The sequence below is a fragment of the Bombina bombina genome, chromosome 4 (assembly GCF_027579735.1).
Source record: "Bombina bombina isolate aBomBom1 chromosome 4, aBomBom1.pri, whole genome shotgun sequence".
NCBI classification, from domain to species: Eukaryota; Metazoa; Chordata; class Amphibia; order Anura; family Bombinatoridae; genus Bombina; species Bombina bombina.
The window spans coordinates 524,455,205-524,481,986 of NC_069502.1; the positions used below are offsets into that span (position 1 = coordinate 524,455,205).

The following is a 26,782-nucleotide window of genomic DNA, read 5'->3' on the forward strand; positions in this document are numbered from 1 at the left end:
TAGTGTTTAAATATCCAACCACTAGTAGTATCGTTAGGGGTGTAATATCCCTTTAAATCTCTTAACTCCTATGTTGTCATATAAAATAACATACAAAATAAAATATAATTCTTATGCTCATATGATTTATTGCTGGCTACTAAAATTAAATATATACAATTTAAACGAACGTGGGCCCACTTAGTTTAGCGCTATGTCCTTGTAGCAGTATAATTAAAGTCCAGTTGTTAACAACTTAAGCTGTATCCATAGACTTTGTAATTCCAAATGCTATTCTTACGCCATTCTTCTGCTATATAGCCAATCCTTAATATTGTGGGACTGCAGATGTTCTTTTATAATGTTCGTGCTAAAGGTTAGATTTAACACTCTAGGGGTTATTAGTTATACAGTTCAGTATCTTTTTGTGCATGAAAATATAGTACAGAGTGTCTCCTTGAAATGTTGCTTGTGTGTTTTCTGCCTCAATGAATTTTCTGCCTCAAGGAATTAGGGCTTGTGTGTTTAAACTTCCGCGCACCTTGCTAGGCATAGATTGCAACATTTGTAACAGTCATTAGAAAAGAATTATACCTCGTGGAGGAACACTCAAGGGCTCTGCTCCTTCGATCCCATGGATGGAAGATAAACAAAGGAAAGGGTTCCCTGGTCCCAAGCAACAGGGTGGAATTCCTGGGTACGATAATAGATTCCTTGTCCATGAAGATAATCTTGACAGATCAGAGACGTTGCAAGATTGCGTCCAACTGTCTTGCCCTTCAGACTTCCACAAAGACATCTATAGTCAGGTGTATGGAGGTGATTGGTCCCATGGTATCAAGCATAGATGTCATTCCATATGCCAGGTTCCATCTCAGACCTCTCCAGTTGTGCATGTTGAGACAATGGAATGACAATCACTCAGATCTATCCCAACAGATATCTCTGGACAACCGAATGAGGGAATCCCTCTCTTCGTGGATCCATCCAGGACAGCTGTCCCAGGGGACATCCTTCTTGAGACCATACTGGGAGATTGTGACCATGGACGCATCAGGATGGGGTGCTGTTTGTGGTGCCAGAAAGGCACAGGGCAGGTGGACTTGAGAGGAATCCAGTCTTCCAATAAATATTCTGGAACTTCGAGCAATATTCAATGCTCTGAGGGCTTGGCCCCCCCTGGGGTCATCCCAATTCATCAGATTCCAGTCGGACAACATTACCTCTGGGGTTTACATAAACCATCAGGGGGGGAACAAGAAGCTTCCTAGCAATGAGGGAAGTATCTCGGATTCTGGAATGGGCAGAGACCCACAATTCTTCGCTCTCAGCATTTCACATTCGGGTGTGAACAACTCTGAGGCGGATTTTCTGAGCAGACAATTGTTTCATCCAGGGGAATGGTCTCTCCAACCTGAGGTGTTTGGGGAGATCTGCAACATAAGGGGGATGCCGGAGATAGACCTCATGGCGTCCAGACTCAACTTCAAGCTATCCATATATGGGTCGCGGTCCAGGGATCCCCAGGCAGAGCTGATAGATGCCTTAGCGGTGCCCTGGGAGTTCAACCTACTTTACATTTTTCCACTGTTGCCCCTTCTACCTTGAGAAGTGGCCCGCATTATGCAGGAGGAAGCTTCGGCTATTCTGATTGCTACATTGTGGCCGCGGAGGACGTGGTTTGCGGATCTGGTGGGGATGTCATCGTCTCCTCCATGGAGGTGACCCTGTCGCAGAGATCTGCTGGTTCAGGGCTCCTTTCTACACCAAAATATTGACTCGCTGAGGCTGACTGCGTGGAGTTTGAACGTCTAGTCTTAGCCAAGAGAGGTTTTTTGGAGAGAGTAATTGATACTCTCATTCACGCCAGGAAGCTTGTCACTCAGTGCATCTATCATAAGGTGTGGAGGACCTACTTGTCCTGGTGTAAGGAATGGGGATATGTCTGGCACAAGGTTAGGGTATCCAGGATTTTGACTTTTCTCCAGGACATTCAGTCCTTTGTTCAGGCTCTGTCTAGGATCAGACCTGTCTTTAGAAATTCTGCTCCTCCTTGGAGCTTAAACTTGGTTCTTAAGATTTTGCAGAGGGCTCCATTTGAGGCTATGCATGCGCTTGACATTAAAATTCTTGCCTGGAAAGTCCTATTCATACTGGAGATTGAATCGGCTCACAGAGTTTCTGAGTTAGCGGCCTTGCAATGTGAGCCTCCTTACATGGTCTTTCACGCTGGTAAGGCTGTTCTTCACACTGGATTGGGGTTTCTTCCCAAGGTTGTGTCGAATCATAGCATCAATACGATTAGTAGTTCCTTCTTTGTGTCCTAACCCTTTTTATCTTCAGGCCATGAAGGAGTTCAGACAGACTTTGTCTTTATTTGTTGTGTATTCAGGGAAGTGCAGGGGCAGAGGGCCTCTTCCACTTCAATGTCTTTTTGGTTGAGGAGCATGATCCATCTGGTCTATGAGACAGCGGGACATAAGCCTCCTCAGAGGATTACAGCTCACTCAAATAGGACAGTGGCCCCTTCTTGGGCCTTTAAGAACAAGGCTTCTATGGAGCATATTTGTAAGGCTTCTTTACATACTTTTGCAAATTTTTACAAATTTGATGTTTTTGCTTCAGCGAAAGCAGCTTTTGGGAGAAAGGTTCTGCAGACTGTGGTGCCCTCAGTTTAGGGTCCGCCTCATTTTGCCCTCCCGTTTTTTTCATTCAGTGTTCTCTAGAGCTTGGGTATTTGTTCCCACAAGTAATGAATGAAGCTGTGGGAGGAGAGTCCACTGCCCCCGCCCGTTTCTACAGTGGGCAGACCTAAATTTAATTTTATTCTTCTGGCACCATTTATACCCTGATATTTCTCCTACTCTTCCTTGTTCCCTTGGTAGAATGACTAGGGGAAGAGGGGAGTGGGGGAGGTATTTAAGCCTTTGGCTGGGGTGTCTTTGCCTCCTCCTGGTGGCCAGGTTCTTAATTCCCACAAGTAATTAATGAAGCAGTGGATTCTCCTCCTACAGATGGAAATGAAATTATCAGGTAAGCATAATTTATGTTATTCTGTTCATGAAAACTGAAGATGATTTTCTGGATTTGGAAATAATTCTAAAATGCTGCTTTATTTTGACAGGCTGAAGGAATAGAACATTTATATTCAAAAACTGTACTTTTGGAACTTCTCAGTGATCAACCACAAACAATTTCAAAGTCTTTAGATTTTACATTCCCTCATGATGTAGTAAGTGGCAGTGAAAAGGCATTTATCACTGTTGGTAAGTTTAATATCAGATTCTGTATAAAATATTTACCTTCTACTATTTATTTTACATTTTTTTTTCTGCCCAAATATATATTTTTTTACTTTTTGAATGTAGTTTTATTTTCTTTGTCTTCAAATGCCCTGACTCAGTTATTAAAGGGTCAGTGTAGTCAGAAAACAATGACCTTTAATGACCTGTTTTGAATTGTGTGACACAACTGAATTGTTCCTTCCCCACACAGCTCAGTATTTTCATATACTCCCTATGCAGTGCTATGAAATTTTGCAGCACTATACAAATAAATTATATAAATAGTAACAATAATAATAATAGTAGTAGTAGTAATAATAATACCAAGCTTTAGTACATGGTCAGAGTCCTCTACTAAGAAAACAAACATCACTGGCTATAATAAACTAGCTGTAGACAGTATATTGTGTACAGACGACACCACTGGCTGTAAAAGTAATAGCTTTCCATAGTAAACTGCACACAGCAAAGACAAAAACTGTTTTCTTCCAGACATTATCAGAAATAGTGTAGGGACACAAAAAAAATTAAGCAGAAGCTGCCTTCCTCCTTCTGATGGACCTACTCTGTAGTTGATTAGTAATCCTGTGTTACCGAAGCAACAGTGTAGTCTCTGCAGTGAGGGCAACTGAAACTTACATTCCTATGACTGCTCTTAACTAGACATACAGAGAGAAGCGTACACACAGAGAGAAGCACACTCTCAGAAACAAACAATCAGCTCAATAAATTGTTGTCTTAGCTGCCTCAGTTTACTTTTCTACTGAAGAAATACTGGAAACTGCTCTCCTCTATGGTATACACATTATGCTGTGCACATCTAGCACTATTACAGCTAGTGAAGTGTGGCTTCCTGCTAGGTTAATCTGTACATGTAGTACATCTAGCTAGGGAGTATAGACAAATAGGGTCTGATGATCTAAAGCTCTCTGCTCAGGTGAAATTATCTAAAATTATCATCCAGCACTGAGAGATCCCTAGTGAAATTCTTAAAATGCAGATTTTGCTTTATTTCTCCATTGCTGTTCCCTGCATTTCTGTATTTGAAGGACAGGCAAGCCTAGTGCAATATAGCACTGCGTGACATGACAGTTCTGCTGCATTTACACTTTGTGCTTTGCATTTTATAATACTTCACATTTCAGATAGTTTTATTACATTTAAACTTTCCACTTTCTATTTTGTATTTTATTTTGTGTACAGCAGTGTATTTAGGATTGTGATTTTTACAAATTCTTATTATGCTTTCACAGTTTCTGTGCAACTCACAAATTAGGACCATACTTTGTATATTTATGTGTATATTTTACAAATTAGATAGCACTTTATATTTCTTCTATTTAAAATAAAACTGAAAAACTGACATCTTCAGTTTCCCAGAGAATTTAATTACTTTCTATGAGTCTGATAAGCAATGATTCTCTAGTTTGGAGAGAAGGTAACTAGAGAACACCGGGATATTAATGCTTAGTTTGCATCAATTACAAAATAAACTGAAATGTCACTACTATGTAACAGTTTTTTGTCTATAGTTTTGTATATATTACTTTTCTGTCAGTTAAATAAGTGTATTGCGAACTTTGAGCAAACTTAACCTGCATACAACAGTTCACAAGGCTTGTAAGAGAGCTTCATACATACCCTGGGCACTCTCCTGTTCAATAGAGAAAATACAAAGAGCAGTGTAAGTTGTGAAAGATACATATAAATATACAAAATATTTTCTTAATTGGTTAAAGAAAGTAAAACAGAAATTTTAAAAGCATAATAAGAATTTGTAACATCTCTGCTGGGTTAATATATTAAAATCTAAAATCTAAAGTGCAAAGCTTAAATGTAATAATAATGAAAGGACCCAATCTTAATTGTAACGTAATATAAAATATAGTGTAAGTGTAACAAAACTTTTATATTATTGAGTGCTATATTGCAATGAGCTTGTTGCTCCTTCAAATATAGACGGTAGCAGACCTACTCAACAGAGGGCCCTGGTACAAAAATATTTATAAGCCCCCAATGGTAACTCATTGCAGTAGTATTAACATACATGCCGCTCTGAATAATTATTTTGAGTATAGATAGATAGGAAAGATGGACCATCAGCCTGCTCTAATAAAAGGCTCCCCTGCATTAGGATTGTACACATTCTACACATGTCTATGTATAGAATGGCTGTTATGACCCCTCCAGAACTTGGGCCCTAGTGCCACTGCACTTGCTGCACCAATGGTAGTTCCACCCCTGGATACAGAAATTAAATATCTCGCAGTGTTGGAGAGTTCTGCCCTTTTTCTCTGAACATTCACTGAGTTCAGCTCCTGTGAAGTCTGCACTACAATTATGCAGCTCATACCAGGAAATTAAAAACCAGCTCAAGTTCACAATCAATTGTAACAACTTTAGTTTAAAAATGTAATAGATATGTATTGCAAAACGTTAATTTTATTTTCAAAGATTGCATTTTGTTTTCTGACTGCTATGTCCCTTTTATTATACATCAGACCAACCCTCCAATATATTCAACAGTAATTCAAAGCAACTACCTCTATTTAGAAGGTAGAAAAAAGTTGTGTAAAAACATTTAAAAACACAATTAGATGGAGGTATAAATAAAAATATAAATATAAATATGAACAGCAAGAATATATTCACATAAAATAGATTCACATAAAAACACAATAACCCATACAATACAGAAAATAAATAAATAAATACTAGCAATACAGTATAGAGTCTTTTATAGTATCGTGTGCTAAAATGCTAGTGGCACGTGAACAGTTTGTAATAAATCCAACAGGAAAAGGGTGGGTTAAACACCAAAGCAGTATTGCATAGTAGGAAAAATAAATTGATTAGATGGTGATAGTAATGATCCCCAGTGCTCGGAGTAAAAGGTCCCTTTAGGGTATCTACTCACACTCCTTAACCTCAATCTGTATGAGGTAAGTGTCGCGTTGTGTCAGCAGAAAACTCCCTCCGTCTCCCAGGGATGTCACGAACAGCTGTTGGGTCTTTATCTCTGTTTTGTCGATGTTTAGGTCTCAAATGGCCATGTGCATGTAAAATAAATATGGAAAATAATAGTGCAACTCTGTTTGTAAGTACACTATAAACTCAATTTATTTCAAATATAACACTCACAATAGAAAACCTCAATAGTGTATGAGGTATTTTAAAACACAGCACATAGTCCACAGACCAACAGTATAAGGGCAGAAAATAAGAACGTCCCTCTGTGACTTGAAATCCACAGCTGTTTGCTAAAAAATAGGTTTTTAAAAATAAATAGTGCAGACAAGTTATCCTGACGCATTTCAAAGGCGTTAATACTTTGCAGCCTTCTTCCTCAGAGGATCTTCATATATATATATATCAGTATTGCTTCAGACTTGAAAAAGGAAGACACTCTTCTGAAACTTTGTCATCTTATAAATGTATAGTTAGTCCAATAAAAAAGTATCATTGCTCAATGCAATACTCTTGTTATTTTGATATCTATCTATCTATCTATCTATCTATATATATATATATATATATATATATATATATACTGTATATACGTTGATTGGAGTAGCCGTGTTAGTCCAGTGATTTAGATAACAAAATAACAAGAGTATTGCATTGAGCAATGATACTTTTTTATTGGGCTAACTATACATTTATAAGATGACAAACTTTCAGAAGTATTCCTTCCTTTTTCAAGTCTGAAGCAATACTGACCAATTCAATGGAATTTACAGATTATATCTTGAAACACAGGATGGCTAAAAAGGACAGAAAGTGTTACAGAGGTCTGAGTTCAGGGAGAGGAGGGGGTGTCGTAAAATCATGAGGGGGGCTTAGGTGACAGGCAGACAGTGTCCAGGGAAGGAGAACAGACAGGGGAAATATATAGTTTTACATAGAGCATATACTGACATGAAGTTATATATAAACAAGGAATCAAAAAAGAAAGAAAAAAATATAATAATAATGGCAAAAGTATGGGCAAGGGCTTACCTGTGTACCTATGCATAAAGAGTATGGAATATACAATGCAATACACTATATGAAAGTACATTATAAAAAAAATTGATAATGTGTAAAGAACCCAGAGTCCACATTTAGTCCAGAATTTAGCAAGTTAAAGTGCATCATCATTCTCCTTTCAAATGTTTTTCTTTCCATGGTGTTTTTGAAGTTGGATGAAATGGTCAGGATGGGTGAAATGGTCACCAACAGGGGTACAGTATTTTGTTTCACAGTGATTTTTGATTGAGTGTCTGTGTACGTTCATCTGAAGGTAAAGTTTTTGGCTTGTTTCTCCAATGTAACATCCCTCTTCACATGCAGTACAATTTATCATGCATACCACATTTGCAGATATACTTGAATATGTCCCTTTAATGTTATATGATTTATTATTGTGCACCACAAATCACAATAATAAATCCTATAACTATAAAGGGGCATATTCATGTATATCTGCAAATGTGGTATACATGACACCTAACACCCACTAACTTAAATATAATTTAAATAAATCTAAATAAATATTACTATCATTAACTAAATTATTCCTATTTAAAACTAAATACTTACCTGTAAAATAAACCCTAAGCTAGCTACAATATAACTAATAGTTACATTGTAGTTAGCTTAGGGTTTATTTTTATTTTACAGGCAAGTTTGTACTTATTTTAACTAGGTAGAATAGTTACTAAATAGTTATTAACTATTTAATAACTACCTAGCTAAAATAAATACAAAAGTACCTGTAAAATAAAACCTAAGTTACACTAACACCTAACACTACACTATAATTAAATAAATTAACTAAATTAAATACAATTACCTATATTAAATTAAATTAGCTAAAGTACAAAAAAAACACACTAAATTACTGAAAATAATAAACAAATTACAGAAATTTAAAGTAATTACACCTAATCTAATAGCCCTATTAGAATATGAAAGCCCCCCCAAAATAAAAAAAAAAACCCTAGCCTAAACTAAACTACCAATAGCCCTTAAAATGGCCTTTTGCGGGGCATTGCCCCAAAGTAATCAGCTCTTTTACCAGTAAAAGAAAATGCAACCCCCCCCAACAGTAAAACACAACACCCACACAACCAACCCCCCAAATAAAATACTATCTAAAAAAAACTAAGCTCCCCATTGCCCTGAAAAGGGCATCTGGATGGGCATTGCCCTTAAAAGGGCAGTTAGCTCTTTTCCTGCCCAAACCCTAATCTAAAAAATAAAATCCACCCAATACACCCTTAAAAAATCCTAACACTAACCCCCTGAATATCGACTTACCGGGAGAAGTCTTCTAATAGGGCTATTAGATTAGGTGTAATTAGTTTAAATTTCTGTAATTTGTTTATTATTTTCTGTAGTTTAGTGTGTGTTTTTTTTTTGTACTTTGGCTAATTTAATTTAATTTATTTAATTGTATTTAATTTAGTTAATTTATTTAATTATAGTGTAGTGTTAGGTGTTAGTGTAACTTAGGTTAGGTTTTATTTTACAGGTACTTTTGTATTTATTTTAGCTAGGTAGTTATTAAATAGTTAATAACTATTTAGTAACTATTCTACCTAGTTAAAATAAATACAAACTTGCCTGTAAAATAAAAATAAACCCTAAGCTAGCTACAATGTAACTATTAGTTATATTGTAGCTAGCTTAGGGTTTATTTTACAGGTATTTAGTTTTAAATAGGAATAATTTAGTTAATGATAGAAATATTTATTTAGATTTATTTAAAATTATATTTAAGTTAGTGGGTGTTAGGTTTAGGGTTAGACTTAGGTTTAGGGGTTAATAACTTTAATATAGTGGCAGCGATGTTGGGGGCGGCAGATTAGGGGTTAATAAGTGTAGGTAGGTGGCGGCAACATTGGGGGCAGCAGATTAGGGGTTAATAAATATAATGTAGGTGGCGGCGATGTTGGGGGCAGCAGATTAGGTGTTCATAAGTATAATGTAGGTGGCAGCGATGTCCGGAGCGGCAGATTAGGGGTTAAAAATTTTATTATAATGTTTGCAATGCGGGAGGGCCTCGGTTTAGGGGTTAATATGTAGTTTATGGGTGTTAGTGTACTTTTTAGCACTTTAGTTATGAGTTTTATGTTATGGCGTTGTACCATAAAACTCATAACTACTGACTTTTAAATGTGTACCGCTCACTTTTTGGCCTACCAGGACAGACTCGTAATACCGGCGCTATGGAAGTCCCATAGAAAAAAGATGTTATGAAGTTTACGTAAGTAGTTTTGCGGTAAGGTCAAAGAAGTGTGCGGTGCCCCTAAACCTTCAAGACTCGTAATAGCAGCGGGCGTAAAAAAGCAGCGTTAGGACCTCTTAACGCTGCTTTTTTACCCTAACGCACAACTCGTAATCTAGCCAACTGGAAAGAAAAACATTTGAATGGGAAATGATAATGCACTTCAACTCACTAAATTCTGGACTAAATGTGGACTCTTAACACATCAAACATTTTTGTAATGTACTTTCATATAGTTTATTACATTGTATATTCCACACTCTTTATACATAGGTACACAGGTAAGCCTATGTCCATACTTTTGCCATTATTATATATATATATATATATATATATATATATATATATATTTCTTCTTCTTTGATTCCATATAGATATATTACTTTATGTCAGTATATGCTCTATGTTAAACTTTATATTTCCCCTGTCTGTTCTCCTATACTGGACACTGTCTGCCTCTATCACCTAAGCCCCCCTCATGATTTTACAACACCCCCTCCTCTCCTTGCATTTAAACCTCTGTAACACTTTCTGTCCTTTTAGCCATTCTGTGTTTCAAGATATAATCTGTAAATTCCATTGAATTGGTCAGTATTGCTTCAGACTTGAAAAAGGAAAGAAATGCTTCTGAAAGCTTGTCAACTTATAAATGTATAGTTAGCCCAATAAAAAATTATCATTGCTCAATGCAATACTCTTGTTATTTTGAAAATGCAAAATGCAAAAAAAAACAAAACAAAAAGACTCATTTAAAAATTAAATTTACCCTGTACTGTATTGAAAACACATTATTGACACATTATTTGATGTTTTACTTTGTGAATTTAATGTATTTTAAAAAATATACAGTCATTTCAAATCTGATGACAGGAGCAATTTAGGACTAATAGCGATGTGACAAGTTGAAATAAGAAGGTGATGTTAAACAGGTGAGGCAATCGTGTAATCATAGCATATAAAGAGCCTCCAAAAAAGGCCTAGTCCTTCAAGAGCAAGGTGTCAGGGTGCCAGGAATCAGATTGAGACGAGAAGTGCAAAAATAATCACACCTTTATTAATAGTAAAAAATAATAAAAAGTCCAAAAGTCAAATAACAAGCCAGGAATCAAAACCAGAGCTGGTAGTCAGACGAGCCGAGTCAGGAGCCAATTCGAATAGTCAGATGAGCCAAGTCAGGAGCCTAAGCGAGTAGTCAGACGAGCCGGAATCAGGAACAAGGAGAACAGCAGAGTCAGGAACAAGCCAGGGATCAGGAACCAGGAGGGACGTCAAACAGCCAGGAAATACACAGGAGCTCTCACAAACAGGTCTGAGACAACGCAAGGGCAAAGCATACTGAACAGAGGCCCTTTAAATAATAAGTGATGACATCACAATTCTGAGACTGCATCCTTTCTCACATGGATGATGTACACCAGTCTGGCCATAAAAGGAAGTGCAGGAAATGAGCAGCATCACACAGTATGCACCAGAGTCAGCAAGAGAGGTGAATAAAATGGCTGCCAGCAGCACATGGCAAACAAGGCAGGGAAAAAACCCTGACACAAGGATGGTTCGAGGCTCGCCAATCTGTCAACAGATGCATCAACGAATAATCCAACACTTTGAGAACAACATTCCCCAAAGACACATCGGTAGGATTTTGAGCAATTCACCTTCTACAGTGCACACTATAATTAAAAGATTCAAGGAATCTGGTCAAATCTCAGTTTCTAAAGGGCAAGGCCGAAAAACCTCTTCTGAATGCGTGTGATCTCCGATCCCTCAGACGTCACTGTCTCAAAAACCGTCATGAGTCTGTAATGGATATCCTGACATGGGCTTGAGAATACTTTGGTAAACCTTTGTCAGTCAACACCATTCGACACTGCATCCACAGATGCAAGTTAAGGCTTTACTATACAAAGCAGAAGCCATACATCAAAATTGTCTACAAGCACCGCCGACTTCTCTGGGCTCGGTCTCATCTGAGATGGACAGTAGCACAGTGGAATCGTGATTTGTGGTCTGACGAGTCAAAATTTCAAATAGTTTTTAGAAAAAACAGCCGTTGTGTTCTCTGGGCCACAGAGGAAAGGGACCATCCAAGCTATTATCAGGTCCAAAAGCCAGCATCTGTCATGGTATGGGGGTGTGTCAGTGCCCATTGCATGGGTAACTTGCACATCTGTGAGGGCACCATTAATGCAGAAAGATATGTATACATTTTGAAGCAACATATGCCACCATCCAGATTTTTTCTATTCTAGGGATGTTCCTGCATTTTCTAATGTCAAACCACATTCTGCCCGGATTACAAGTGCATAGTTGCGTAAGCAGAGATTGCGGGTGCTAGCATGACCTGCATGCAATCCTGACCTGTCTCCAATTGAGAATGTGTGGCGCATTATGAAGCGCCAAATAAGGAAGCAAAGGCCCCCTATAGTTGCATAACTGATGACATGCATAATGGATGAATGGGGAAAAATTCTGCTTGCTAAACTTAACCAACTGGTGTCTTCAGTGCCCAAACGCTAAATAAGTATTTTTAAAAGAAAAGGTGATGTTACACAGTGGTAATCATTCGACTGTCTCAACTTTTTTGAAGTGTGTTGCAGTCATCAGATTTGAAATGAGTATATAATTTTAAAAATACATTAAATTCACAAAGTAAGATATCAAATATTGTGTTAATAATCGGCTAGATTACAAGTTTTTGTTGGTGATGGTGTGCGGGGCTAACGAGCAGTTTAAGCTCACCGCTCACCTACAGACAACGCTGGTATTACAGGATTTTAGAAACCCGGCGGTAGCCTCAGAAAAGTGAGCGGAGAGCAAACTTTTGCTCCACATCTCACTGTAATACCAGCGCTGCTTACGGTAGCGGTGAGCTGGCTAAACGTGCTCGTGCATGATTTCCCCATAGCAATCAATGGGGCAGAGCTGGCTGAAAAAAACCTAACACCTGCAAAAAAGCAGCGTTCAGCTCCTAACGCAGCCCCATAGATTCCTATAGGTAAATACTTTTATGTCTACACCTAACACCCTAACATGAACCCCGAGTCTAAACACTCCTAATCTTACACTTATTAACCCCTAATCTGCCGCCACCGACATCGCCGTCACCTACATTATATTATTAACCCCTAATATGCTGCTCCGGACACCGCCGCCACTTACATTATAGTTATGAACCCCTAATCTGCTGCCCCCAACATCACAGACACCTACATTATATTTATTAACCCCTAATCTGCCGCCCCCAATGTCACCACAACCTAACTACAATTATTAACCCCTAATCTGCCGCCCACAACATCGCCGCCACTATATTAAATGTATTAACCCCTAAACCTAAGTCTAACCCTAACCCTAACACCCCCCTAACTTAAATATAATTTAAATAAAATTTCTACAATTAACTAAATTATTCCTATTTAAAACTAAATACTTACCTGTAAAATAAACCCTAAGATAGCTACAATATATCTAATAGTTACATTGTAGCTATTTTAGGATTTATTTTTATTTTACAGGCAACTTTGCATTTATTTTAACTAGGTTCAATAGTTATTAAATAGCTATTAACTATTTAATAGCTACCTAGTTAAAATAAATATAAATTTTCCTGTAAAATAAATCCTAACCTAAATTACAATTACACCTAACTCTACATTATAATTAAATTAATTACCTAAACTAAATACAATTAAATACAATTAAATACAATTATCTAAAGTACGAAAAAAACAAACACTAAATTACAGAAAATAATAAAATAATTAAAAAAAATTTAAACTAATTACACCTAATCTAATTCCCCTAATAAAATAAAAAAGCCCCCCAAAATAATAAAAATCCCTACCCTATACTAAATTACAAATAGCCCTTAAAAGGGCTTTTTGCGGGGCAGTGCCCCAAAGTAATCAGCTTTTTTACCTGTAAAAAAATGCAATAAAACCCACCACCCACACACCCAATCCCCCCTTAATAAAGCCTAACACTAACCCCTTGAAGATCACCCTACCTTGAGAAGTCTTCACCCAGCCGGGCTGAAGTCCTCCACAAAGCCGGGCAGAAGTGGTCCTCCAGACGGGCAGAAGTCTTCATCGAAGCCGGCCAGAAGAGGTCCTCCAGACGGGCAGAAGTCTTCATCCAGACAACATCTTCTATCTTCATCCATCCGGCGCGGAGCGGGTCCATCTTCAAGACATCCGACGCGGAGCATCCTCTTCCAACGAAGTCCAACTGAAGAATGAAGGTTCCTTTAAATGACATCATCCAAGATGGCGTCCCTTGAATTCCAATTGACTGATAGAATTCTATCAGCCAATTGGAATTAAGGTGGAAAAAATCCTATTGGCTGATGCAATCAGCCAATCGGATTGAAGTTCAATCCTATTGGCTGATACAATCAGCCAATAGGATTGAGCTTGCATTCTATTGGCTGATTGGATCAGCCAATAGAATGCAAGCTCAATCCTATTGGCTGATTGCATCAGCCAAAATGATTTTTTCTAGCTTAATTCCGATTGGCTGATAGAATTCTATCAGCCAATCGGAATTCAAGGGACGCCATCTTGGATGACGTCATTTAAAGGAACCTTCATTCTTCAGTTGGACTTCATTGGAAGAGGATGCTCCGCGTTGGATGTCTTATAGATGGACCCGCTCCGCTCCGGATGGATGAAGATAGAAGATGCCACCTGGATGAAGACTTCTGCCTGTCTGGAGGACCTCTTCTGGCCAGCTTCGATGAAGACTTCTGCCCGTCTGGAGGACCACTTCTGCCTGGCTTCGTGGAGGACTTTGGCCCGGCTGGGTGAAGACTTCTCAAGGTAGGGTGATCTTCAAGGGGTTAGTGTTAGCTTTTATTAAGGGGGATTGGGTGGGTTTTAGAGTAGGGTTGGGTGTGTGGGTGGTGGGTTTTAATGTTGGGGGTATTGTACTTTTTGTTTTCAAAAAAGCTTTATTGTAAGAAATCAAAATGTATATTACATATTATTCTCAGGCAACAAGCCCTTAGCATTATTACAGATATATCGTATAACCAATAAACAAATGATGGGTGATGACACCATAAATATTTCTCAAAGCCCATATGATCATGTCCATAGGGTGTTATATTAGCGCATCCCTGAAAACTTATGGGACAAATGTAAGCATGTATACAAATATGCAAAAGGCATGAAGAGCCAAACAGGCTCAGCATATTAATTTAATATTTCAAAGCAAGATGTGTAGTAGCGTGCTATTTCAATACAATAAACAATCTGTACATATTAATAGACAATAAGGCCTACTCGCTTATTTATGAAAATGGAGAAGAGAACATACATAGTTAGTTTAAGTCTAATCTGCCGATAAAGTTAAACCAAAATGCGCCCCTCCCTCTCCTGCCTCCCCCCTCAGCTAATAATGTTTTTAGGCCATTGTGGTATTGTGTATTGTATCTATTAATTCCCTGGCCTGTCTAGCATCTGACATTCCTTCCACAGCATCAGCATAGTCTCGTGTGTGTCTAACGTCCCAACTTGCATGTGGTGGTACCTTTCTAAATACAATAATGTGTCTACTTGTTGATGGTGATGGTGTTACTTTATTTTTCCAGTGTTTTGGAATCAGCATCTTTGCCCCGTTTAACATAATTAATCTAAGTGCGTTAGCGGCCTTGTTTTCAAGACTAGCAGTGAAAGGAACAGTAATGTTTTGGGGCTATTTTGCAATGATTTCCCTGTTGCTACCCTAATGTGTTCAAGTATCTCTGTCCAATACCTATCCAGCCCTGGGCAGACCCACCATATATGAGTCAATGTGCCCTCACCTCCACATTCCCTCCAGCATTTTCCTGAGGTTGTTTTTTATATTTGCTTCAGTCTGTTAGGTGTGAGGTACCATCTTGACAAAAATGTATAACTTGATTCTTGCACCCTAGTTGAAATTGAGGATTTTTTCGTAATTTGGAATGCTGTTAGCCAGTCCTGCAACTCAATATCTAGTTGTAATTCCTTTTCCCAGGCTTTAGTGAATGTAGGCAAAGTTTGTGCGTCTTCTATGAGCAGTAATTTATATAGGATGGATATAGCATGTGCCGTTTGTGTATCACGTAGGCAGAGTGTTTCAAATGTCGTGGTCTGTCTAAGTAAGTCAAGTTTTTGACTGTTTGTTTGCAAAAAGTTGTTTATCTGCGTATGCAACAGCCAATTCATGTTATCACCTATTTCAGATTCTTTTATTTTTGCGAGTGACTTCAACTTATCTCCCTCTGTTAGAGTTGTGAAAGTTCGTCTCCGAAGTGGGGCGTTTTGTGTCAAGTCTGATTCCCTATAGTTCCAGGGTAGTGCTGGTTTCTGACATATGGGGATCAGTGGTGAAATATGTGTGGATATATTCACGGTGGTGCTAATGAGCTTGTCCCAGATAGTAAAGAAATCTACATACAGCGGGTATTTTTCAACCGCGGGCGGTCTGTCCTTTCTAGACACCCACGCTATACCTCCCACATTCCCTGTGCTCAGTATGAAGCTGTCTAATTGTACCCAAGCCCTGTCTTGGTCGTTACAGCACCAATCAAGCAATGTACGTAGTGTAATCGCCTGTTTGTATGTCTCTATGTTTGGTAGTCCCAAACCTCATCTGTCCCTTGGCAGATAGTGTCCTCTTTGGGATTCTTGGTTTAATACCTCCCCAAATATATTGTTCTATTACACTTTAAAGTTTATTTAGAAATCTAGGTGGCAATGGTATGGGTGTCATTTGTAAGAGATATAATAGCCTTGGCAAAACATTAATTTTAATGACATTAATCCTGCCCATCCACAATATTGTTTTATTTTTCCAGTTTGACATATCTGCTATCAAGTTGTTTTCCAATTGTTTATAATTTACCTGGAAGATCTCCTGTTGGTCTGGGGATATATAGATGCCTAAATATTTCATTTTGGTGTCTTGCCTTCTGAGTGGGCATTTTCGTAGTGTGTTACTAAGTATCACTGGATCGCATGTTATGTTTAATAATTCAGACTTCAAGAGATTTAACTAGAAATTCGATACCCTCCCATAAGCTTTAAATACCTCTAGCACTCTAGGCAGTGATGTGTCAATGTTTGTCAAAGTGAGTAAGATATTGTCTGCGTATAATGCCAGTTTATAGCTTCTAGTTAGTGAGGCCCGTCACTAGTTTATCCTTTCTAATTGTTTGGGCTAGTGCTTCTATTGTGATCACGAAGAGTATGGGGGAAAGCGGACAGCCCTGTCTTGTACCGTTCCTAATTAAGAATTTTTCAGAGAGAAGGCCGTTCACTTTTACTTTTGCAGTAGGGTTTCGATATAATGAAAAAATCAACTGTATAAACATGTCGCTACATTTCTTTTTGTGAAGGACTGTCTTTAGGAATTGGCAATTTACTCTATCAAATGCCTTCTCGGCGTCTGTAGATATGAGGGCCATTGGTAGTTTGTTTAACTGAGTGTAAGAAGTCAACTGAAATGTCCTGAGTGTATTATTGCGGGCTTCCCATCCGGGGACAAATCCAACCTGATCTGGGTGTATCAAGCTGGGGAGATATTTATTAATTCTAGTGGCTAAGATTTTAGCAAATATTTTTATATCTGAATTCAATAGTGATATGGGTCTGTAATTCTCTGGTCTGTCTGGGTTTTTCCCTGGTTTGGGGAGAATCATAATGTGAGCTTCTAGCATGCTGTCTGAAAAGCCCCCTTCCCTAAGTAGTGAGTTAAATAATGTGGTCAGTGGTTCTAGTAAGTGATGTATGTACGACTTATAGCATTTTATACTAATGTCATCCGGTCTTTGACTTTTGCCATTTGGCGTATTCTTGATGGCTGTTTTAATTTCTTCTGCTGTTATGGGTAAATCTAAGGTGTCCGAGTCTTCTCTATTTAAATTGTTAAGTTGTATGCCTGCTAGGAAACTATCGATATATTCCTGCCTACTCTCTGTCTGTATGTTATACAGTGCCCCGTAGTATCGTTTGAAGATGTCAGCTATTTGTATACTGTCTTTTTGTGTTTGGCCTGATGTGTCTATCATGTTATGCACATGGGTATCTAGCTATTTTCTTCGAAGTCCTTTCGCTAAGGATGAGCCTGTTTTATCATTGACATCAAAGTAAGGTTGCTGTAACTTGTTTGCTTTCCTCTGATATTCCTTTATCAGATAATTATTAAATTCAGTTTTAGACGCGGTCAAGTTATGTAGTATGTCTATAGAATTAGGCTGTCTTTTATGTTCTGATTCCCAATATCTGATTTGGGAAGTTATTGAGTTTACAAATTGCCTATTGTTTGTGTTTTTTCTTGCCTTGTGTCTTATGAGTTCTCCCCTCAGTACGCATTTATGCGCTTCCCATAGCCCTGATGAGGTAATGTCCTCACTGGCATTTTCCCTAAAGTAATGGCCTATAACGTTGTCGAGTTCCGTAAAAATTAGCGGGCTATCTAATAGATGTTCATCCAGCCTCCATAAGAATGGTTTCACTGGGATGCTCGGCCAATTAATAGTGCACTGTACTGGGGCGTGATCTGACCACGTGGTGGGCAATATAGTGGAGTCTTCTATCAATGCTAGCCCTATTTGGTCTGTAATAATGTAGTCAATTCTGGTGTATATATGATGTGGATAGGAATAAAATGTGTAATCCTTTTTGTACGGGTGCATTGTCCTCCATATATCATGTAGTCTGAGTTGTTGCATCTGTGTATTTATGGATTTTATCACCTTGTGGGGCGTGCTGGATCTGCCTAACGATGTATCCCAAGCCGGGTCTAGAGGTACATTAAAGTCTCCCCCCATCAGAATGATACCTTTTGAGTGTTCCATTATTTGTTGAGTAACTTGTTTGAACAGCTGTTGTTGATTTACATTTGGCAAATAAACATTCACCAGTGTGACCTGCGTGTTATAAAGTAGGCCAATCACTATTAAGTAGGAACCGTTGGGGTCTTTAATGATGTGTGATGGGCTGAAGTGGATGTTGTTACTCAAGAATATCCCCACCCCTCTCTTCTTTGTGGGGCCTGAGGCCAAGAATACTGTTTTGTACCTGTGGTTGATGTATTTGGGTTCCTTTCCCTTTTTGAAATGTGTTTCTTGTATGTACAATATATCCCCAGACTCCTTATACAACTGGTTGAAGGCTATAAATCGCTTCTCCGGGCTATTTAGCCCTTTTGCGTTTATAGACAATAATTTAATTTGCCTTGGTTTCATAGTGAGAGCAAAGTTTTGGTTCTGGACTGCTAGTTGAGTTTTGTTGCACTGTACCCAAGCGTGCTAATACCTTCGTATGTATAGCCTTTAGTGATGTTGAGTATGCTATGTGTTGGGTTCTCTAGGCCTATGAAGTGCACTAAGAATATATAAGTATTGGTGTGAGATAATAAGTAACAGGTACTCCCTTGCAATGCTGTAGGCCGCTAGTACTAATGTATGTATTCCCTCTCTATAGCTTATCTTGTCACAAAGAGAAGGGGGGGGGGGGGGGAAGGGAACAAAAGTACAACTATTCTCTACGTCTCGTTTACACTTATGTCCCTTGTCAGTTGAGTTCAAGAACTTATAGTATTTAACACAATCACTAACTTATATCACAACTCTTCTGCAATACAAAAACAGTATTATCTAATGCAATACAATACAATACAATTGAGGCAGTATCCCTGCCCCCAAACCTAACCTGTAAATTAAATAGAAAATATAAACATTGTTAGCATACGACCTTATATCATCGAAGTATGTTCAGAGTTTTCACTGCGAATATCCTTTAGTTAGTAACCTCCGTTCTATGCCTCAGCCTCAGTATCTTTGGCTGCCAACAGTTCAGGCTGGGATATTTTCCCTTGTGTGTCTGATGTCTTCTTCATGGGTGAGCGTTGGTTGTTCACGTGAGATGTTATTCTTGGTCCTGTGTGTTTTGCACTTTCCAGTTGTTGAATATTGAGCTTCAGGGCCTCACAGAAGTATGGAAGATCCTCTTTGCTTTTAAAGATCGCTGTCATCTTTTCTCTGTTTGCGATGATGCTTACTGGGAAGCCCCATCTATATGCAATCTTTTGTTCTCTTAATGCATTTGTGATGTAGTTGAGATCCCTCTGTATTTGAAGGGTGGTTGGGCTAAGGTCTTGAAAAATTTGGATGCGATTTGCCGCATGTGTGATGTTTTGTTTCATTCTGGCGTGTCTCATTATTTCTTCTTTATCTTTAAAATGGAGCAATTTGATAATGACGTCTCGTGGAGGGGCTTTGGGTGGCGGTTTCGCACATAATGCTCTGTGGGCTCTTTCGAACACCAAGTCTGGTGCACCATTGTCTTCCTTAACTAACATCTAACTTAACTTCTAAATATATCTTGCAGACACCCCTCCAGGGCCACTGGCTGAACAGATTCTGGGATGCCCCTTATTCTTAAGTTGTTTCTCCTGCCCCTATTGTCCAAATCTTCAACGTTTTCCAAAAGTTGGTGTATGGTCTCTTCTTGATCGTACGCTAAGCGTGACATATGTTGGATATCCGTATTCATGTTATTGTGATTTTCTTCCAAATTGGTGACTCTCTGCGTCACTCGTGATAAATCCCTTTTCAAGTCTCCATACCAGCTTTTCACTTCAGTTACTATTTCTTTAAGGTCACTTTTAGTGCAAAGTGGCAGAAGGTCTTCTTTAGTAAGTCCTGTGTGGTTTCTTGTTAACGATGTATCTTCCTCCAAACCTTCTTGTTGTGTAACAATGCTGGGGGTTGCCAGTGTGCCATCTGGTATTGGATGAACCGGTTTCAAATATTGTTGCAGCATTCTGGAACGTGGCATGCTATCAGGCTTATTACGTTTGCGGCCTGGCATTTTGCTTAAGTAGTGCAGTCTATTACAGAGGAGTAATCTGTGTAGGTAGTGATGTTGCAGGCTTGCTGGGGTTTACTTTGTGTTTTCTCACTCTGGGGTAACTTACTGTCCTTTCACATATTAGTGCCTGTAGGTTAATGAATAGTGCCTCTGCCCTGTTACCTTAAATATCACTGTTAGTAGCCTTTATCAGTAGTTCTACACTCCCCACTTAGTTTGAACTGTTAATTTGCTTGCTTTTAATTATATGAGGCCCTTGCTTGTTTAGCTGTCTAGTTACTTGTGTTGTGCAAGGGGGAATATAAGTGACTGAGCTCAGCCCCTAAATTATGCTCTACCTTTTTTCTTATAGTAATTTCCTTCTCTTTCACTGATAATCTTAGTTGCCGCTTGCTGTTTCTATTAGGTAACTATGTGGCTTACTGTTTTCCTCTTCTTTTTCTACAGTATCTGCTCTGTCAGAGTGTCACTTTTCGTCCTCTTTTTTTTTTTTTTTTTTTTTTTTTATTGTTTGTGGGGTAATGCTCTGTCAGCACTAGTTATCCTAACATATGAGTAGGCCCAATGGGAGGTACATGTGTTTTTGCACAGTAGTCTCTGATATGGAGTGAGGTATGCCCAGTTTATTGTATACTATCTGGGTCTTTTACAAGTGTCTAGCTTGCGGTTCAGCCCCTCTGTCTTGTGAGGTGCCGTTTATCCCCACTACCGCCGCTTGACCACGTGGTATTGCGTCCCTACTCCTTATTGTCAGGCCTCCCCTGATATCTCCCCAGGCTCTGTACTCACAATTTCCAGCAGCGTTTGTATTCTGACTGATATTGTGTGCTGCTTGGGTTAGTTCTCAGTATGTGCTGGTACTCTTGTTTCCCCTGCTCGGCGCTCCCGCGTGTCTCACAGTCTCCTATCTGAATAGGTCTCTGCCGCTCACTCCGATGTTTCGTTTGTTTTAACCCCACAGCCGGTGTTCTTAGGCTACATGATGTCAGTTAACTCTGCAGTGGTGAATTATAGGTGCCGATGCCCATTATTTGGCCAGGTTTGGGGTGTTAGGGCTTAGGGACTTTTCAGCATGCAGCCATTTTCTTGAACGGCTAAGCTCCGCCATTGTACTTTTTTTTACAGGTAAAAGAGCTGATTACTTTGGGGCAATGCCCCGCAAAAAGCCCTTTTAAGGGCTATTTGTAATTTAGTATAGGGTAGGGATTTTTATTATTTTGGGGGGCTTTTTTATTTTATTAGGGTGATTAGATTAGGTGTAATTAGTTTAACAAACTTGTAATTATTTTATTATTTTCTGTAATTTAGTGGGGGGGTTTCGTACTTTATATAATTTTATTTAATTGTAATTAATTGCATTTAGTTTATTTAGTTTATTTAATTATAGTGTAGTGTTAGGTGTAATTGTAACTTATGTTAGGTTTTATTTTACAGGTAAATTTATATTTATTTTAACTAGGTAGCTATTAAATAGTTAATAACTATTTCATAACTATTCTACCTAGTTAAAATAAATACAAACTTGCCTGTAAAATAAAAATAAATCCTAAAATAGCTACAATGTAACTATTAGTTATTTAGTTAATTTAGTTAATTGTAGTAATTTTATTTAGATTTATTTAAATTATATTTAAGTTAGGGGGGTGTTAGGGTTAGGGTTAGACTTAGGTATAGGGGTTAATAAATTTAATATAGTGGCGGCGACGTTGGGGGTGGCAGATTAGGGGTTAATAAATGTAGGTAGGTGGCGGCGATGTTAGGGACAGCAGATTAGGGGTTAATAATATTTAACTAGTGTTTGTGAGGCGGGAGTGTGGTGGTTTAGGGGTTAATATATTTATTAAAGTGGCGGCGATGTCCGGTTCTGCAGATTAGGGGTTGAAAATGTAATTTTACTGTTTGCGATGTGGGGGGCCTCGGTTTAGGGGTTAATAGGTAGTTTATGGGTGTTAGTGTACTTTTTAGCACTTTATTTAAGAGTTGTATGCTACATATACATATTTCTATATAGTTTTTATTACCTTTTTTCATTTTATAAGATTCCTATAATTATTTATCATATTACACTATGGAATTTTTGCATATTTAAGTTTATTAGGACTGCTTTCTCATTTTATTTAATGTTCTGATGTGCTTGAAACAGATTTCTAGCATCTTGTTTAATTTCTAGAGATTATGATGGATTTATTTTAATCCACCCTTTTACCAGTTTGTGAACCATTTTTTCGGTAAGTCTTCTAGTTCCCATTAGTAATTTACTTTTTATATGTAAACATTTTTATTATTTTTTAGGTGATATACTTGGACCATCTCTCAGTAACATACAGTCACTTATACAACTGCCCTTTGGATGTGGTGAACAGAATATGATAACATTTGCTCCTAATATTTTTATCATGGATTATCTCACCACAAGTAAAAAACTGACTGAAGATCATGCTTTAAAACTGGTTTCATTAATGAAAAATGGTAAGTTATTTTTTTTTTCTGGGAAATGGGTTAACAAAGTTTATTATGAAAGTATATATATATATATATTTTTATTTTTTTTTGAGAAAGAGGGGTGCCAGACAAGTAGAGATTATTTGATTGCAGAGAGGGGCATTTTTTTGGTACTAATATCTCAAAGATGTAATATTAATACATTTTTCCTTATTAATAATTAAGCCTGTAGCTTGAAAAAAGCACAACATTGAATGGACTGTCTCTTATGGTTTATTGTTTTAAGCCTGCTTTTGTTTTTGACAATAAAATGGTATTTTAATACTTTAATTACTGAGCCTTTTCTTTAGCCTACACCTACTAGTTTCCCCAAATATCTCTAGTTTGTGTATGTCCCTTGAAATTAAAGAGACTTCTGCTCAGAATATAAACAAATTATTTGTACTTAAATTTTAATAATTAAAATGGCTAATGGTATCTGTTATCCAATTATAAACTACACAATTACAAACTTTTCATAAAGTGAAATTAAGGATTCTATACTTAACTTTTCCAATACATACAATATATTCAGTCTAAGATTGTATGGATATTTGTTTTACTGGGTTCTTTCCTCTACTTAAAAGGCCATAAAAGTGTAAAAGGAAAATGCTCTAAAGTGTTAGATCATTTGGGGGTCAATCACAATCTATTGGCTCCTAAAAATGAATTTTCAATTTCTGCTGAATTTGGAATTGACTTTCTCGAGTGATCACAATGCTATATCATATCTATAATTAAAAACCTGCCGTTACGAACGCATTTTCAACAGAAAAGCTCCCAAAAATAACTTTTGAAGTGATCACAGCCATTTTTCATTATAGAAACTGTGAGGTCTCCCCAAACTCATACAATAGCCTTTTCACACTTCTTGAGGTTACAAGAATGCTCTATTCATGTAACCCCTTTGCTCACTTGGTAAGGACAAAATCCATTTACATGTGTGAAATTAACCTTTTATCAGACACAAGACACCCTCAACACTCTGTATCCATATGAATACCACATGTATCTTGGCAGGATAGATAGACTTCAATAGGCACTCCAGGACAACAACATCTACAAATGGCATGATTTTATATTTCTTATTTTATATCTGAATGTATGGTGTGATTTTCACTAACAGTACAGGTGGCATTAAAATTGTGTTTTTACAGGAGCACACATAAGCACAACTTTCATACAGCTAGATTACGAGTTTAAAGCTGAAAAAATGGTCATTTGAGCATTAAAACAGTAATGCAGCCATTACGAGTCTTGTCGGTATAGCTGTACCGAAAGCCTTTTAGCCTGTAACGCAATGTCAGTCCAAGATTCGTAAAAATGACGTTTCTTTCATGTAATTAGCAAGAGTCCATGAGCTAGTGATGTATGGGATATACATTCCTACCAGGAGGGGCAAAGTTTCTCAAAATGCCTATAAATACACCCCTCACCACACCCACAAATCAGTTTTACAAACTTTACCTCCTGTGGAGGTGGTGAAGTAAGTTTGTGCTAGATTCTACGTTGATATGCGCTCCGCAGCAAGTTGGAGCCCGGTTTTCCTCTCAGCGTGCAGTGAATGTCAGAGGGATGTGAGGAGAGTATTGCCTATTTGAATTCAATGATCTCCTTCTACGGGGTCTATTTCATAGGTTCTCTGTTATCGGTCGTAGAGATTCATCTCTTACCTCCCTTTTCAGATCGACGATATACTCTTATATATACCATTACCTCTACTGATTCTCGTTTCAGTACTGGTTTGGCTTTCTACTACATGTAGATGAGTGTCCTGGGGTAAGTAAGTCTTATTTTCTGTGACACTCTAAGCTATGGTTGGGCACTTTGGGCACTTTTATATAAAGTTCTAAATATATGTGTTTAAACATTTATTTGCCTTGATTCAGGATGTTCAATGTTCCTTATTTCAGACAGTCAGTTTCATATTTGGGATAATGCATATGAATAAATCATTTTTTTCTTACCTTAAAATTTGACATTTTTCCTGTGGGCTGTTAGGCTCGCGGGGGCTGAAAATGCTTCATTTTATTGCGTCATTCTTGGCGTGGACTTTCTTGGCGCAAAATTGTTTTGTCATTTCCGGCGTCATACGTGTCGCCGGAAGTTGCGTCATTTTTTTGAAGTTTTTGCGCCAAAAAATGTCGGCGTTACCGGATGTGGCGCCATTTTTGGCGTCATAAGCATTTAGGCACCAAATAATGTGGGCAGCTTTTTGGCGCTAAAAAATTTGAGCGTCATTGTTGTCTCCACAATATTTAAGTCTCATTATTTATTGCTTCTGGTTGCTAGAAGCTTGTTCATTGTAATTTTTTTCCCATTCCTGAAACTGTCATTTAAGGAATTTGATCATTTTTGCTTTATATGTTGTTTTTTCTATTACATATTGCAAGATGTCTCAGATCGACCCTGAATCAGAAGCCACTTCTGGAAAAACGCTTAACTGAGTTTCAGTTCTACCAAAGCTAAGTTCATTTATTTTAAATGTTATAAATGTTTATCTTTAGCTATGGTTTGTAATAAGGTATTATGATATACTTTTACATGCAGAATCCATTAGTGTTTATGCTTTATATATTTCCATTCTTACATTTTATGTACAAGAAATATTTAGAAGATTTATAAGAAATATTTTCTGATTCTATTTTAAAGGCTTTGTCTGACTTTGTGCCTTCTAATAACATTTTTAGGTCTTTTTCACTTCTTTTTTAATTATTGAAGTTTCAAATGACTAACAACATACTGATTTATCCTTCTCTGATGATGTTTTTTCTCTTTCAGAAATTTTCTTCATCAGATATTGACACTAACAAATCTACATTTTTATTATTTTTCTATTATTAAAGTACATTTGTTCTTTGTTGAAAAGGTGTTGATTATTTTGGATATTAAGGTAACTAGTTCTTTAAGACTAGCTGACACTATTTCTGCCTATTTATTTCTTCTGTGTTTTCAGAGGTTTTCTTTCCAATTCCCCATTCTAGGGAATGGAATAGGCTGAGAATTTTCTTTTATTCCTTTTTCAAAGGTTTTAAACTATATTCTTTGCCAGCAGTTAAATTCAATTTGGAGGGTTCTCCAATTTATTGGGGCTATCTCTACTTCTACTAATTATGCTATTGTATTTATTTTCCTTTAGATAGTTGTATCTTATTTATGGAAAATTATTTAGTTTCAGGTACTTTTCTTGGTCCTGTGATTTATTTGGATATTGCAATTGCTTCATTTTTTCTGTTTACTTTAAGATCAAGTATCAGATTATGATTTATTTTAGCATTGTTAAAGGACAACCTTTACTAGACTAGGTGCTGTTGCATTTGTCTTGTTGTTTTGCATTTATTGATTATGCAAGTCCACTGTATTGACTGGTCCTTTTAACTGGACTATCATGCTAATAATTTCATTTGTGTCTTCATTTTATTGAATATTTTCGCAAATGAGGGTTAATCTATGTCTTTAGCTATTTTAGCTAGAAGAATTTTGTTCTAAGATAATCAATTATTTGTTTTATAATTGAATTCAATTCTTAACTGTTACTCTGGGCTTCAAGATTGAGTTCTAAGACTAAAACTTTAAGCTTATTCTAGTTTAGTTGTTCTTATTAAGGAACAAATTCCTGAGTTCTTTCCCAAGTAACATGTTTATAATTGGGGTTCAAAATCAGCTCCCTAATATTGCGATGTACGTGCCGTATTCCATCTTGGCTGGTAAGGGGCAGGTTAAGACTTCTTTGAAATTTATTTGGTTCTATTTTGTCCAAATTTCTTTGATTTTATTCCAGTAAGGCTAACACTTTCTTTAAGTGTGTTTCTGTCCTATATATTTTGGGTATTGTTGAAGCATGGCTGGGCAACCATGGGGTTCAAGCGCTGCTCAGACCTGGAATCTTCTGGGGTATTTCTTCCAGTTCCTTTTTTAGGAACCAGGTT

At 37.5% G+C, this 26,782-nt stretch overlaps 1 protein-coding gene across 1 annotated transcript in view; it reads left to right on the forward strand.

The window, feature by feature from the left end:
• The window catches only part of CD109 (CD109 molecule), a 401,861-nt gene that overhangs the window by 237,573 nt on the left and 137,506 nt on the right, over positions 1-26,782 (forward strand). Inside the window, 2 exon segments of the mRNA XM_053710442.1 lie at positions 3,104-3,245; positions 22,665-22,841. Of these exon segments, the coding sequence (XP_053566417.1) occupies positions 3,104-3,245; positions 22,665-22,841 (319 nt within the window).